Source organism: Aspergillus ochraceoroseus (genome assembly GCF_002846915.1).
Source record: "Aspergillus ochraceoroseus IBT 24754 chromosome Unknown P175scaffold_1, whole genome shotgun sequence".
In the NCBI taxonomy this organism is placed as follows: Eukaryota; Fungi; Ascomycota; class Eurotiomycetes; order Eurotiales; family Aspergillaceae; genus Aspergillus; species Aspergillus ochraceoroseus.
In genome coordinates this window covers 491338-505606 of record NW_024468476.1, presented here as the reverse complement: position 1 = coordinate 505606, position 14269 = coordinate 491338, and the positions used below count along the sequence as shown (strand labels likewise).

Sequence of the window (14269 nt, the reverse complement as noted above, 5' to 3'; positions counted from 1 at the left end):
GGAAGAAATCCAGACAATACTTGCCAAGGCGATATTCGATTATGGGGTGGTAGGTACTACGAGAGCTGGCTGGGGTTTTATAAATTGCAATTGGGCTATGATGATGATGATATCATTTTTATGACATTTGACTACAATTAGCCTAAGTAAGCCCTCACATTCTTGATCATACTTTGATAATACATTCCAAAAAATCTGAAGCCTATAAGACGGTCTTGTGATGTAGTGGTTAGCATATTGGCCTTTGACTCCAAATACCCCAGTTCGAATCCGGGCAAGACCTTCTCTTCTGTTTTTTGACTTTTTCTTTACAATCGTGTGTGTCTTCATGGGGGTTGTCCTCTTTTTTGTCTTTCTGTCTGTCCTTTTGCTCTTCTAACACTTTCTCTCTATCCTTTAAATCTTTTGAAGTGAACCTTGTCATCATAAAAAAAACTTTACGTTTTTTGTGAAACAACGATCTATTATCCATACAATTGCCCCGGCATAAAGCACAGGTTCATAAACCACCAAGAGGTCTCTGGTTGAAAATACTCAGGTCCTTGAGCTGCATCGAGACAGATATCCATTTGCAAGTTATTGGATCGTATTCACCCTTGACCTCAATCCTACAGAATCCCTTGGAGCCCTTGAGGCCGACAGGCCCAGCAATATAAAATGTGCCACGACGGTGAGCATGCAACTCGCGCGCCCAGCATTCATTTAATCGCCGCTTAAAGGCCAAAGACGCTGCATATAGGTCAGAGCCAGGACCGAATTTCGGCAAAGGTAAACGTTGCAATGTAGAGAGGATAATGGAGGGATGAAGACGAGAATCGTCGTCGCTGGGCGATGTAGTACTTTGGGAACTAGGAGATGGGGTATTCTGGGGTTCAGAGCGTGTTAAATCACCCAACCTGCCCAACGCTTTAAAATCTGACGTCAAGGACGTCTTGTATGATAGATTCGACGTGGTCAATGCGGGCTCATCCTCTGAGCTGCCAAAGTTAAACCGCGAAAGAAGACTTCTCCAGAAAACCAAATAGGCATCCCTAACAGCAAGTGTCACAAAAAGGGGCTGTATGCACCTCTGAAGCCGCCCCCCATCCTCATCAGACATTGCCTTCGAAACCCAAGATGTTCCAGCATCCGTTAATTCCAGCCTGAAAAATCATGAGTGACGTGAAGCCCCGGTATAGCGAGGATACATACCCGGAACGATAATATACAGGGGGGGCCCGAGACGGGAAGTGATGAACCAGCCAAGATCCTGTCACTGTGAAAGGGCCCCCAATCATTCGCAACAGTAGACCTGACTGTGACGCATCACCTAGGACTACTGATACCAATTCATCTACCCACAAGTGAGCGAGACTCCCTAGTAGAAGAGCTAGTCCGGGAAATTACCTTTAAGAGCCTTAAGCCTCTCGCGATCGCGGGCGATCTTGATAAAAGTCTGCCACTCAGGGTCTGACGCTGCATAGTAGTCACCATCACGCAGCCGTGGCCAGCTTAGTGGGATGAACACAGAATCAGACCCAGCGGATTGCCCTTTATCAAATGAAAGTCGTCTGTCCCTGTCAATTGCCGATTTACGTTGCATACGCTCATCCTGTTCATCTTCAGGGAAACGCTCTAGCGAGTTATTGGTATCATGGGATGGATCATCAAATTTCACGAGGACGAAACTGCTCCATATATGAATTGCAGCACCATAAAGCAAGCACGTGGTAAAAAATCTCCTGTTATTTTAATTAGGGAAAAAGAACTCAGCGTAGAGAAGGCCTACCCACCTAACCCACGGTCGTTTGACCTTCACGTTACGGACATTGGCGAGATGCAAATTATGACGAAATGGGGGACTGATTCGAAATATAAGTTGAGAGCTCGGAAGTAATCGCCTCATCAGAGTCATTGGTCTATTGCATCTGCACAGAAAGGCTAGCTATGACAAATCCGTTGCATTCGAACCTTGGAGGTTGAGGTTGGATTGTAAATGAGGCGCTTGAAAAGGTAGACACGATCAACACAGGATTGAGCAGGTAATCTCAGAATAATATTATGGAAATATGACTAGGCATGGAGCGTATGCTGCACAAGAAAAAGATAGTGATGGACTTGATTATCATTATATGCGTACCTACCTAGGTACGAGGTAGCCGATGGACAATCGTACAAGCGTGTGGCACCACGTGACCCCTTATCGAAGAAGAACTTCGTTGTTCATATCATGTGTAGTCCGTACTTTGGCAATTGTTGGCGGTTGAAATACAGCAGAGTTGTCGACGCAGCCATCCACAGAATTATTCCACTGCGTAAGGAAACTCGGTCCTATAGACTACGACGTCCAGGTTAAAACAGCGATCCTCCTAGGCCAAAGAAGTCGCCACATCTCCAAACATTAAGAACTGTCAATTTATACCACCATGCGACTTCTCTCGAGCTGTTTCACTCTGCTGGCAGCAACAGCCCTTGGAACAAATGCTCTTGAAGCTTCTGTGTTCACTTTCGACTCAACAAACGATGGGTCTATCTCAAAGACCACGGTTATATCCGACAGCACTTTGCGCCAACTATTGGAGCTTCGAACACAGTCATCCACACTGTCAACACTAGGACAACCAGACGAAAGCACTCTTAAACTTCTGAGCAATTTAGGAGGAGCCTCAAGCCCTTTGTTTAGTGTCCCCTTGGGAGATGGCTTAAACAATGTTCTTGTTATGATTGAGGCCATAACTGATGAGGTTGGTATGTTAATACCTTCGTGAACATGTATCCTGTATGGGATTCTAACAATGCTATTTTCCAGAATCATCAATCCGAAGAGAATACCAGGGCGAAGTTACAGTCGCATCTTTTCCGAGCCTCCTTACCAGGGATTCATTTTTTGATTCCTTGCTCCAAGCCAGCCCAGAGGGCATCCTCGGTCCCGATAGCAAACGGTGTGAATTTTACCTCGACATTGAGGTAGAATCTGCAGTATCAAAGGTAACCCTACATGCGCCCTCTCTATCAATGGCGATGCTATTTTGACGTGTTACGGTGCCGCTAAAGTCGCATTATTATCTCATTTTAGGATACGAAGCTCTGTACTCCCACAGACGTTGAACTCCAAACTCTGCCTCGCCTCTTCGGTGATGAACTATTAAGTCAGATTTCCATGGGCGAATCCCAGATTGACGAGCGCACATCCACTGCGGTTTTTCGGCTCGCTTTCAAGGTACTCTCTAACATTCATTGCTTCTCATTGGTAGTCACTGATGCCAGATGGTTCGCACAATACAGCCAGAGATTCGTCCATCAACCTCCATCCTCTTGAAATCTTTGTTCAGCGACCTTTCAGCGCTTTCTTCGGATAATAGAAGGGTCACGGCAGTAGTGTTGTCAAACTCAAAGCAATCTAAAACTGGCCAGCCCATTATGAGACGGGATTCGCTAAACTCGGCCAACAAAGCGCAACTCGCAGCCTTTGATCAAAGGACAAAGAGCTCCCTTGCTCTAACGCCACTTTGTTATGCGTCGAATTCATCTTGCAATGAAGCCACAAACACATGCTCTGGGCACGGATCCTGTTATAGGAAATCGGGGTCAGAAAATGACCGGGGTGCCGGCGACTGTTACGCATGTCAATGCTATGAAACTATTGTCAAAGGTGCGGATGGTAGTGAGCGTAGGGTGCAGTGGGGAGGGTCAGCTTGCCAAAAGCGGGATATAAGCTCTCCGTTCTTCCTGATTGCTGGTGTCGCTGTAGCAGTGGCAGTTGCAGTCAGCACAGCGATCGGGATGATATATCAAGTCGGAAATAGCGAACTGCCCGGTGTGATCAGTGCTGGGGTAGGAACTGTTAAGGCTCAAAAGTGAATCAGTGGGTCACGGAAGCAATAGTTGCTCCGATGCTAGCCATCATGATAGTTGATATCCACATCTCACCTAGTGTATTTGTACAAATACCAGAATTATGCGTTAACTAGCCAGGTTTTCTACCTTTTTGGCGAAGACATAAGTGAACCAGCTAAATTCGGGATATATATATATATTCCCAACCTGCGAAGACCTCCTAGGCGCAAAACACAATAAAACAAATAGAGTATCTACCGACAACGCCTTTAAAATGAGACGGTACAAAAAATGCCAATATAAAAATCGGACAAAAAGAGTGGGCATTATTGCATCCACAGATGTGAGCGAACCCAAAGCCAATGTTCGGATATTGACTTTGCTTGAAATTGTATACAAAACAACAGTGTGTCTTGACGGTTATGGGTTGGTATCTATCTATAATAAGATCCCGCAATGGGCATTCCAGATGCTGACAATATTGCGAGTAAAGGGATAAAGGTGAAGCCAGGAAAACATCAGGCCCAGTAAAGTTCACAAGGTATGGCCAGCCTCAAGCTGGCTAGGAGATTGGGCAGTACCGGAAGGTGAAGCGCCTGTATTCCTTGGTAAATCCCGATTCCCATTGCTGAAAGGGTGGCGTATGCTAAATAGTCGAGACGATATCCTTGATCCCCGGCTATGGGGTACGGACTGTTCTACTTCTGTATTATTGTGCAGGGAGTGATCAGTGGACTGCGAGCGAACATCCCGCAGTCTCCAAAAAAGTCGGGTTACCGGCTGGGATGAAATCGGTGTATTGTTAGGACCGGCTTGTGAGTGAGGCTCGGATAATGCCATTGGCTGGCGAAATGGATTGACCCGTCCCCGGATGAATACCGCCTGCGGCTGTCTTGGAACGGTAGTTCGATGAGTGGCATTGCGGCCGTTGCGTTCAGATCCCGTCGTTGGTTCAGCGGCATCAGAACGGGGTTTGGGAATGTAGTAATCAGCCTTGCATAAGGGGCATGATGCCCTGCGACTTGTTAACCACGGATCAACGCATGAAGCGTGAAATGCGTGTCCACACGCAAGACCGCGTATGTCATCGTCATCCTCAATCAAGTCCAAACAAATTGCGCATGAGTCTCCGGGGCTCGCGGCAAAATCGGGGGGTACTGCGGTGGGAATGTAGTGATCATTATCATCGTCCTGGTCTAAGATATTCTCGTCATGCGGTCCTATTTCTTGTTTATTTGCGCCCGAAGTTATGTCGAGGGACATTTGACCAGGATCTGTTAAATCATTCAGGGCTTTTTCTTCCGGTTGCGTGAATCGGGGTTCGGTGTGCTGGAGAGGCATCGATGACTCTGATGGATTCGAATTAAGCCGCTGGTGAGTCTTGAGTGGCGATGTTGCCAACGACGATGCGTCCCCATTACGGACAGATAAATCGGCATCTTCCGCTTTTGTTGTTAATTCTTCGCTAGTATCTGGGGCAGATATTCCTCCTGTGGTTGAAAGGCCGGCGTTCGCCCTTGAAGATCTCCAAACCTTGTACTTTATCAGTGGAAATCTTTCATTTACTTCATCCATGGTCATTAATTTTTTTTCCCTCCTTCTTCGATGAGTTCGAGGTATCGCTATTAAATCTATGGGCGCCCCAGTCTCTTCATTGCGCAACTGGCGATTCCGTTGATTGTATCTAAAACAATACTTGACGCCGACAATGATCCTATAATTATTAGAACCCTCCCTCCCCCAAAAAAAAAAGGCCGGGACCGAAGTCATTACGACAACAACATACCATAGATTTGTAAAAACGACACCGAAACCAAGAGCTACAAAAAACAAGAATGGAGAGCTCGTAGAGCTCGAGCCTCCATTACTCGAATTGTGATCGGTACTAGTTGCTCCGGTCGAGGAGCTCGTTGTTGAAGCCATTCCGGCAACAAGATAAACAAGAATAGGGGTTCTAGGAGCACAGTATTCGGAATACGTGCCCCAAAGGGGTCGATTGGAGGGCAGAGGTGTAATTAATTCAAGCGATGATAGCAGTGGCTTTAGTTTCTTTGGATGTGGAGGGTGTACAGCGTTGGGCGCTCCAGTAAACAAGGTCCACCACAGTGTGGTTCGGTTCATCGAGTCGAGGGCTGCTCAGGGAACACGTAAGGACGCGCACCTGATGGATCATCACTGATGATATTTGCTTTCGGTGGGCCAGAGCCCTGGTTTCACCCAGGCTATTGCTATAACTTGATGTTGTTAGATTAGCAGAGAATGTATATGTTCCTAGAGCCATTCCCCCCCGGGGGGATGAGGTGACTGGTCACGGGACGATCATCCTTCGCGCCAAGTTTATTCCCACATTGATTAATCCGGGGAGAGATCACGCTTACCTAAAAAGGGCCATATACGACCTGGGGACTGGAGCAGAGATCTGTCGCATTTCTAGTCTAGCTATCACCTTGGTTTATGTAGGAGAAAGGGTTAATGAATAAACCATTGATACTTTTTTTACACTCGGAGAGTTGTAAGTTGAATTCAGCAGAATGATATAGCCTACTGTTGAGAATAACTACCTAGAGAAGAAAGACCAGTAATCATTCTGGTCCAAGAGGATACCTAATTTATAAAATACAAACTGCATGATTTCCATTCAGCAAATACCAGTGGTAATTATATCTGAGACTATATATTAGCACAAGAGCTATATCATACCCGACTATAAATGAATTTTAACAGTCTCATTTGTGGATGCCAAGAAATGAACACCACCAGAAAGCGCTGGTTGACTTACAGTTTAGAGATCCCACAGCACACCAGTTCTCATTATTTAGTTCCAGCACATCATCTATTACAGGAATATTGTTTAGCGAAATCGGCGACATAAAGATGAGTAACCCAAATACAGGACCATCCCAGAATAACAATCCAGTTGTTTTCTTTGATGTCGCCCTCGGTGGTAAGTCTGAACGAGAACATGTTGCACATTCCCATTCCACCCCATCAAATCGAACCCTACAATATTAGGCCACGGTATAATACTGGAAGCTAATAATTTACCGGGTTCTATAGGCGAGCCTCTGGGTCGTCTTAAAATGGAGCTTTTTGCGAATACAACGCCTCGAACGGCTGAAAATTTCCGTCAGTTCTGCACGGGCGAAAGCAAGAACCCCCAAGGACGACCTCAGGGCTACAAAAATAGCAAATTTCATCGAGTAGTATGTCCGGGGTTATTTCTTCAATCCAACCTGTTTCTAGTCCTAACTATTTCCTGTTTAGATTAAGGATTTTATGATCCAAGGGGGGGACTTTATCAATGGTGACGGTACAGGTTCCTGTTGCGTGTATGGGACAGCAAAGTTCCCAGATGAGAATTTCAAACTCAAGCATGATCGCGCAGGTTTACTGAGTATGGCGGTAAGAGCCCTCGAGAAACAAAATTCGTGGTACGAGTCTAATGCTTCCAGAATTCTGGGCCAAATACGAATGGATGCCAGTTTTTTATAACTACGACTGCAACACCATATTTGAATGGTCAACATGTTGTGTTCGGCCAAGTAGTGGAAGGAATGGACATTGTACAAATGATTGAAAACACTCGCACCACGAGGGAAAAGCCAAACCAAGATGTGACAATCATTCAGTGTGGTGAAATGTAAATAGAAACACCATTGAATTGCCCCAAAAAGATATATTTTCCTTAAAAAAATCATAAATAGCAAATCATCCTTGCATACTCAAGGACATAAAACTAAAGCTTAAATCTACTGAGATATTCGGAAGCCAAAGTTATAGCATCATCGACTTTGTCAGCGTTGATGCCATTGCCAATGGAAGTCGGCCCTTTACCCCCAGCCTTGCCCCCAACGGCTCGTGACACGGTACTTGCCCACTCACTGGCAGAAGCGCCTTGATCACTCATTGTCTGGAAACGCCAAGTATAATTCATTAGAACTCCATCCTGGTATGTGAAGGTGTGACTAGAAGGGGATATCTTACTTTTGAAACATAACAGCCATGGGCTACACGGCCCTCCTCTAAGCTTGGAGCAAGAACATAGACTGTCTTATCCTGGAGCTTTGACTTCACGTAGTTCAAAGACTCGCTGACGGCTTTTGAATTTGCCGATATTGGGAGTCTGGCGATGAGCCAGGACTTGGCTGCATTCTCCGGGTCCTGAAAGTAGGAAGTGATAGATTCAATAGCTTTCTTGGACTCGAGTTTCTGTTGCGCTTTCTGCTCGTCGATAATCTGTTTGTTGATTTGCATGAAGCGTTCCCGAAACTTCGACTTCTGTAGTGCGGATATAGAGAGCTGGTTAAGTTCAACCTGGATTTGTTTTGCATTTTGCTCCTTGGTTGGTCCCAAAGCCAAGGCCTGCAGCTGATCCAACCGTTTCTCAAAGTCTGCCGCTAGGCGTTGTACTTCATAGGCATCCTCACCCGTGACAGCAATAATCCTGCGAATGCCTTTTGCGATTCCGTTTTCTTCCAGAACGACCAGTTCTTTTATATCACCTGTTTTTTGTACGTGGGTACCGCCGCAGAACTCGATACTAACTTCTTTCCACCTTGGGTCTTCAAGATTTCGTAATATTTGTTTGAGATCCACGCCGACAGAAACAACGCGAACAGGGTCAGGATATGTTTCGCCAAAAACAGCCCTGACCCCGGAAATTTGGCGCGCAGTGACAAGAGGAATCTCCTGCGAGTATACGTTGCAATTGCGTCGAATGTACTCAGTCGATAATTCTTCGATTTTAGCCAACTCCGCATCTGTGATAGGAGACTTGTGAGAAAAGTCAAACCGCAGCTTCTCAGCAGAAACGAGTGACCCTTTCTGCTCTATTCCATCACCGAGCACCTCTCTTAAGGCGAAATTCAGGATGTGTGTTCCTGTGTGGTTGTTCCTGATTGGCCATCGACGAAGCTCATCATATTCACAAATGACAGTGTCCTCCACATTGAAGGATCCATACTTCATGAAGCCGGTGTGAAGGACATAACCAGCATAGAGCTGGACATCGACAACCTCCAGCTCTGCCTTGCCATCGATAACAATGCGGCCTGTATCATTTTCTTGTCCACCCTGTTCGGCATAGAAGTTGGTGCGGTCGAGTATAATACCTAACTGCTCCGTCTCAGGTATTGCGTTAGTTGATGAATGGAAAGCCTTTCCATGGTAAATCGCTTTGATTTGAGAAGTGATGTTACCCTTCTCGAACTTGGCGTCGTCGTTTGTTTTAGGAACATCATTCATCTTTTCCAGATTTCCCAGGTCGTGAACATCCAACTTCACTGCCCCTGTAGTTGTTTTCTTTTGGCCTTTGCTCGCCTCCTTTGCCTTTGAACGTGCTTCCTCGAATTCGAGATCGTCTATCAAGAGTTCGCGCTCATCTGCCATAATGCGGGTGAGGTCGACTGGGAAGCCAAATGTATCATAGAGCCTCCATACATCAGCCCCATGTAGTTTGCGGTCCCCTGTTATCTTTGCCTGCTGGGCGTATTGCTCGAACTGTCTCTCACCGCGGTCCAGTGTTTTTGCAAAAGAAATTTCCTCCTCATCTAGGATCTCCATAACATCCTGTTGTTTCTGTTTCAGCTCTGGAAACATGTCACCGAGCTGGTCTACGACAGTCGGCACAATCTTCGAAAAGAAGCTTCCAATTTCGACCTTGAAATATTTCCGAGCATAGCGAGCACCCCTGCGCAGGACACGGCGGATGACATAACCACGGCCTTCATTGTTTGGTACTGCGCCATCGGAAATCGCAAATGTCAAGGTTCGGACGTGATCCGCCACCACACGATAGGCAGTATCGATACCATCAAAGTCTTCGGCACCGAAATAACCTCGATATTCCCGTGCTCCGGTAATATGCTGAATGGTTTCAAAAATTGGACTGAACACATCGGTGTCGTAGTTCGAGGGCTTGTCTTGAAGCACCGACACCAGTCTTTCGAATCCCATTCCTGTATCGACGTGCTTGTTTGGAAGCGAACGCAGAGATCCATCAGACTCGCGGTTGTATTGGATGAAAACGTTGTTCCAGATTTCAAGAACGTTAGGATCATCCTGGTTTACAAGGGAGGAAGCATTGCGTCCACCGATGCGATCATAGTGAACTTCACTGCAAGGACCGCATGGGCCTTGGTCTCCCATTTCCCAGAAATTATCCTTCATATTGCCTGGGAGAATATGATCTTTGGGGACGCCCACAGCTGTCCACAGCTCCTTGGCTTCAAGGTCTGGTTCAAGACCGCCTTCTTTATTACCTTCAAAATAAGTGACATAAAGACGGCTGGGATCCAGTCCATATACTTCGGTTAACAATTGCCATGAATAGTGAATCGCCTCCTTTTTAAAATAGTCACCGAAGCTCCAATTTCCTAGCATTTCAAAAAAGGTCTATTTAGATAGGGTTAGAAATTGAAGCGTCAAGGGTAACAGCCGGTTCAAATAGTGTTCTTACATGGTGATAGCTGTCCTTGCCCACATCATCGAGGTCCTAAATCAAAATATTAGCAAGTGGACGTCCAAAGAAAGCGTACACTGTAACCAACATTATGTTTACCGCCGGCGCGGATACACTACACATATATTAGCTATGCTTCAGAAACAATAACATGAAGGCTAACCTTCTGCGAATTGACTGCACTCTTCAAGGTTGCAAAATCAGAATGGGGATTGACGGTGCCCAGAAATATGGACTTGAACTGGTTCATCCCCGCATTCGTGAAAAGTAGGGTTGGATCAGCATGAGGGACAACAGGAGCTGAAGGCACTGTACAAAAAAGACGCTGAATTTTAGCTCTTGTTCTGAAGTCTTGAAAATTTCCCCCGCCACTGATTCACTTACCGAATTTGTGGCCATTTTTCTTGAAATATTGAAGAAAAGTGTCCCGAACACACTTGGAGGTCCATTTTATATTATCGTTCTTGTTTGAAGCCATGGTGAAAGGCTTTATACAGGTGTTGGTAGGAAATATTGGTAAGGGCGTGAGAATGTGAAGATGGTCGAATGTTCTAGGTTTGGACCCAAAGTGAGAGAAATGAGTCAACCCCCCCAAAGTCTTGGAGAGTCTGGGTATGATCATCAAGCAACACACATAAGAGCGCATTCAGGGGAATTAAATACTGTTAAAAGCTTAAGGCTTTAAATTAGTATGAAGTAGGACTATATCCTATCCTTTGACATTTTCATTTCACTTGTTGAACATTGTTTGTGGTGGATGGCGCAACATTCTAATGTGGGAGTTCACGGAAGGAAGCGCCCCGCAGAGGATGATCCAGAAGAAGATCAGCCTCTGGCCAAAAAATTTGATCGCTTGCACATAGGTACGCGCAGAATACTGGTATTGACGATATAAGATGGACTCCGATCTAATTTTATTCGATTCTTAGACACTGTGATAAGCCACTCCTCTTCATGCAATAACCAAGAGGCGCGATTACAGGCTTCATCGGGAGTATCTAATTCTAACGATGCAATGATGCTGGATGATACAAAGCACACTATTTACATCCACGACCTAGAACGGGAGCTAGCTGACGATGAGCCCGTCGGTAGCTCTATCATGATTCTACCGGGGCTTGAGGATAAACTGTCGGTGTCTAGAATCTTGGTTACTGATACCAAACCCCCGTGCAGCGAAATAGTGCTCTACCGAGAGCCTACATCTCTATCGATTCCGAGGGAGAAGGATGGCGTGCGAAGGGCTATAATGGAGAGTAGGGAGCGAGCAAGATTGCATCGATTGCGAGATGGGAGCCCTACTAGTCGAAGCCGGGCTCGGAGCCAGAATCCGACGAACGAGCTTGCGGATACGGGCATCACTGTTCACTGTGGCGTAAATTTAGACAACATGGATATCGATGGAGAAAGTGACGGTGGTTTATCGAAACCATTCATTCCATGATGCTGTCTGTGTTGTTAGGCCCTGCAGTGTGCTCGGCTTTGGGTATTCCTCGCAATTGTTCAGTAAGGTTCCTGGTGACTCGGGTGGTAGATGAAAAGGCTAACTTGGGAGGAGAGAAGATCCGATTATTTGCCTATCGGTGCTTGTCAAACACACGCAAGTGATATACGTGGGTAACCCAGATGCTTTAGCAGGTCGATATGATAATACACCAACTAGGTGCGAAGTAAGTGTTGGTATTAGAAGTTGCAGGCTATTCTATGTGTGGGTTCGCAGTAATTATGATTAATTGGCTGCGACGGTTGGAAAGTTTCCAACTCCAGTCCAGTGGCGCTTGACAAGCCAACATCGACAGTCTAGAAGATCATTTATAGAGAGGAAATATTCCAGTGATTAAATTCTATGGCCTGTATATTATTATTTTCAATACTAGCCTTAAATCCTCGCTACGCTCGGCGGCTTGTAGGTTGGGTATATGGCAAACTAAAGCTAAAATAGAAGATAGTATAGTCTAAAATATAGCATGAAAGTTAGAATTAAAATAGGTATTAAAATAAGTATTAAAGGAGGTATTAAAGGAGGTATTAGCAGGCATTAAAGTAGGTATTAAAGCAAGTATTAGCAGGCATTAAAATAGGTATTAAAATAGTGTAAGTGTCTCGCTGGCGAGGCGCTTGGGTATTGATAGTTTTGGGAAGGGAAGCAAAGCTACACGGAGTATAATAGTAGGAAGGTATTAGTAGTAATAAGATAAAGTACTTGCTTCCTAGTACTTTAAGGGTTATTATATTATTATTTATATTATTTAGTTAAGTTACTAGTATAATATAGGTAACTTAATTATTACTAGTATTTTTTAAATATCTTTAATTATTTAATTATTTAATATAAGATTATATATTATATAATTAGCTTTATTTATATTATATAATTATTATATAATTAGCTTTATTTATATTATATAATTATTATATAATTAGCTTTATTTATATTATATAATTATTATAATAATTATCTTTTTTTAATAATATATTTATATACTATAATATATTATACTTAATTTAATATAATATTTTATTAAGATAAAGCTAGTCCTAATTAATATAATATAATATATGTGTTATGGTGTGAAGCCATAGTACCTATCTGGTTAGATTCTACCCTGACTGTCCACCTCTATTCCTATATTTAAGCCATATATTACTCTTAATCTTATTATAGCTTTTCAAGCTATATCTTATCTATTATCTAGTACCTATTATTCTACTATTCTATCTAGTTAGTTCTTAAGTTAATAGATATTTAAATCTAATTTTATACCCTAATACTATATAGCTCCTTTCTATTAGAAGTTAATTATTACTATTATATCTATCTTATTATTTATATTATCTAAAAATATAGAAGCTCTCTTATATAATACCCCTAATAAATTAAGATAATATATTACTAAAATATACTAATTTTCTATTACTATTATAAAAAATTTTTATAAATTATTTATTTTATACTTTATTATTATTAACCTTCTTAATTATATTTAATAGAAAAATAATATAATTAAATATTAGTGTCACAGCGCGAAGCTGTAGTACCTATCTAGTTAGATTCTGCCTTAACTATCCACCCTTATTCCTATATTTAAACTATATTATTCCTAATCCTGTTATAGCTCTTTAAGCTATATCCTATTTATTATTTAATATCTATTATTCTACTATTCTATTTAATTAGCTCCTAATTAATAAATATTTAAATCTAATTTTATACCCTAATATTATATAATTTTTCTTTACTAGAAGTTAATTACTACTATCATGTGTTAGGGGGCAGAGTCAGATTCAGATATTCATTAACTAGGAGCTAACTAGACAGAATAGTAGAATAGTAAGTATTAGGTAATAGATAGGATATAGCTTAAAGAGCTATAATAGGATTAAGAATAATATAGCTTAAATATAAGAATAAGAGTAGATAGTTAAGGTAGAATCTAACTAGATAGATACTATAGCTTTATACTATAATAGTACCCCCTTCCTTAAGATTAAGCTCTATTAAGACTAGGGAGGAATTAGCTAGAGCTTCTTAAGATAATAAAGATAGTAATTATTTATTAATTAATAAATATTTTCTAGATATTTAGTAGGCTCTTTAATTAATTTATTATATTTAATTTATTTAATAATATATTATAGCTTAAGTTTACTATAGCCTTAATAAATTTATTAAAAATTAAGAACTTTTTTAATTTCTTATTTTTTTAATTTTTCTACTTTAATAGGTAATAATAAATTAGAATATTAATTAGATAAAAAATTATTAGTAATAAGGTAAAGTAAAAATATATTAAATATAAAATAGATTTTTATACTTTTAAATAATTTAAATTTATAAATATATAAATTAATAATTTTTTTAATATAATATAATTTAAAATTCTTTTAATTTAATTTTTTTTATAAATAAAATATTTAAATATTATAAATATCTAGCTAGATTTCTTATCTTATAATATAATAATATATAAATTATTTTTAATAATTAACTTA

General features: G+C 42.0%; 7 protein-coding genes and 1 non-coding gene across 8 annotated transcripts; 4 read left to right on the top strand and 4 right to left on the bottom strand.

Moving 5' to 3' along the window:
* Positions 1 to 175: 175 nt before the first annotated feature.
* Positions 176 to 2169, bottom strand: P175DRAFT_0512917 (uncharacterized protein). Its single transcript, XM_040898716.1, has 4 exons — positions 1773 to 2169; positions 1387 to 1721; positions 1192 to 1333; positions 176 to 1142 (listed from the first exon to the last, which is right to left on the bottom strand). Exons 1-4 carry the CDS (start codon positions 1892 to 1894, stop codon positions 500 to 502), a joined length of 1242 nt encoding a protein of 413 aa, XP_040755160.1. The 5' UTR covers positions 1895 to 2169; the 3' UTR covers positions 176 to 499.
* P175DRAFT_0t21 lies at positions 212 to 283 on the top strand. Its single transcript has one exon. It is a non-coding gene; the product is annotated as a tRNA-Gln (tRNA).
* Positions 227 to 556, bottom strand: P175DRAFT_0496903 (uncharacterized protein; the record flags this gene model as incomplete). Its single annotated transcript, XM_040896157.1, has 1 exon — positions 227 to 556. The coding sequence occupies exon 1, from the start codon at positions 422 to 424 to the stop codon at positions 230 to 232; it is 195 nt and encodes a 64-aa protein (XP_040755161.1). The 5' UTR covers positions 425 to 556.
* Positions 2170 to 3840, top strand: P175DRAFT_0468608 (DUF3844 domain-containing protein; the record flags this gene model as incomplete). Its single annotated transcript, XM_040894972.1, has 4 exons — positions 2170 to 2727; positions 2789 to 2967; positions 3056 to 3199; positions 3247 to 3840. Exons 1-4 carry the CDS (start codon positions 2406 to 2408, stop codon positions 3838 to 3840), a joined length of 1239 nt encoding a protein of 412 aa, XP_040755159.1. The 5' UTR covers positions 2170 to 2405.
* A 144-nt stretch (positions 3841 to 3984) lies between these two features.
* On the bottom strand, positions 3985 to 6116 carry P175DRAFT_0496902 (uncharacterized protein). Its single transcript, XM_040896156.1, has 2 exons — positions 5603 to 6116; positions 3985 to 5530 (listed from the first exon to the last, which is right to left on the bottom strand). The coding sequence occupies exons 1-2, from the start codon at positions 5935 to 5937 to the stop codon at positions 4351 to 4353; spliced, it is 1515 nt and encodes a 504-aa protein (XP_040755158.1). The 5' UTR covers positions 5938 to 6116; the 3' UTR covers positions 3985 to 4350.
* Positions 6117 to 6602: 486 nt separating this feature from the next.
* On the top strand, positions 6603 to 7647 carry cyp3 (putative peptidyl-prolyl cis-trans isomerase). The gene is made up of 4 exons (XM_040896155.1): positions 6603 to 6760; positions 6874 to 7019; positions 7081 to 7218; positions 7269 to 7647. Exons 1-4 carry the CDS (start codon positions 6691 to 6693, stop codon positions 7458 to 7460), a joined length of 546 nt encoding a protein of 181 aa, XP_040755157.1. The 5' UTR covers positions 6603 to 6690; the 3' UTR covers positions 7461 to 7647.
* P175DRAFT_0448059 (alanine--tRNA ligase) lies at positions 7108 to 10754 on the bottom strand (the record flags this gene model as incomplete). Its single annotated transcript, XM_040894405.1, has 7 exons — positions 7108 to 7218; positions 7269 to 7726; positions 7801 to 10209; positions 10274 to 10309; positions 10353 to 10391; positions 10440 to 10585; positions 10661 to 10754. The coding sequence occupies 6 exons, from the start codon at positions 10752 to 10754 to the stop codon at positions 7553 to 7555; spliced, it is 2898 nt and encodes a 965-aa protein (XP_040755156.1). The 3' UTR covers positions 7108 to 7218; positions 7269 to 7552.
* On the top strand, positions 10666 to 11947 carry P175DRAFT_0496898 (uncharacterized protein). The gene is made up of 2 exons (XM_040896154.1): positions 10666 to 11139; positions 11206 to 11947. The coding sequence occupies exons 1-2, from the start codon at positions 11034 to 11036 to the stop codon at positions 11718 to 11720; spliced, it is 621 nt and encodes a 206-aa protein (XP_040755155.1). The 5' UTR covers positions 10666 to 11033; the 3' UTR covers positions 11721 to 11947.
* Positions 11948 to 14269: the final 2322 nt, after the last annotated feature.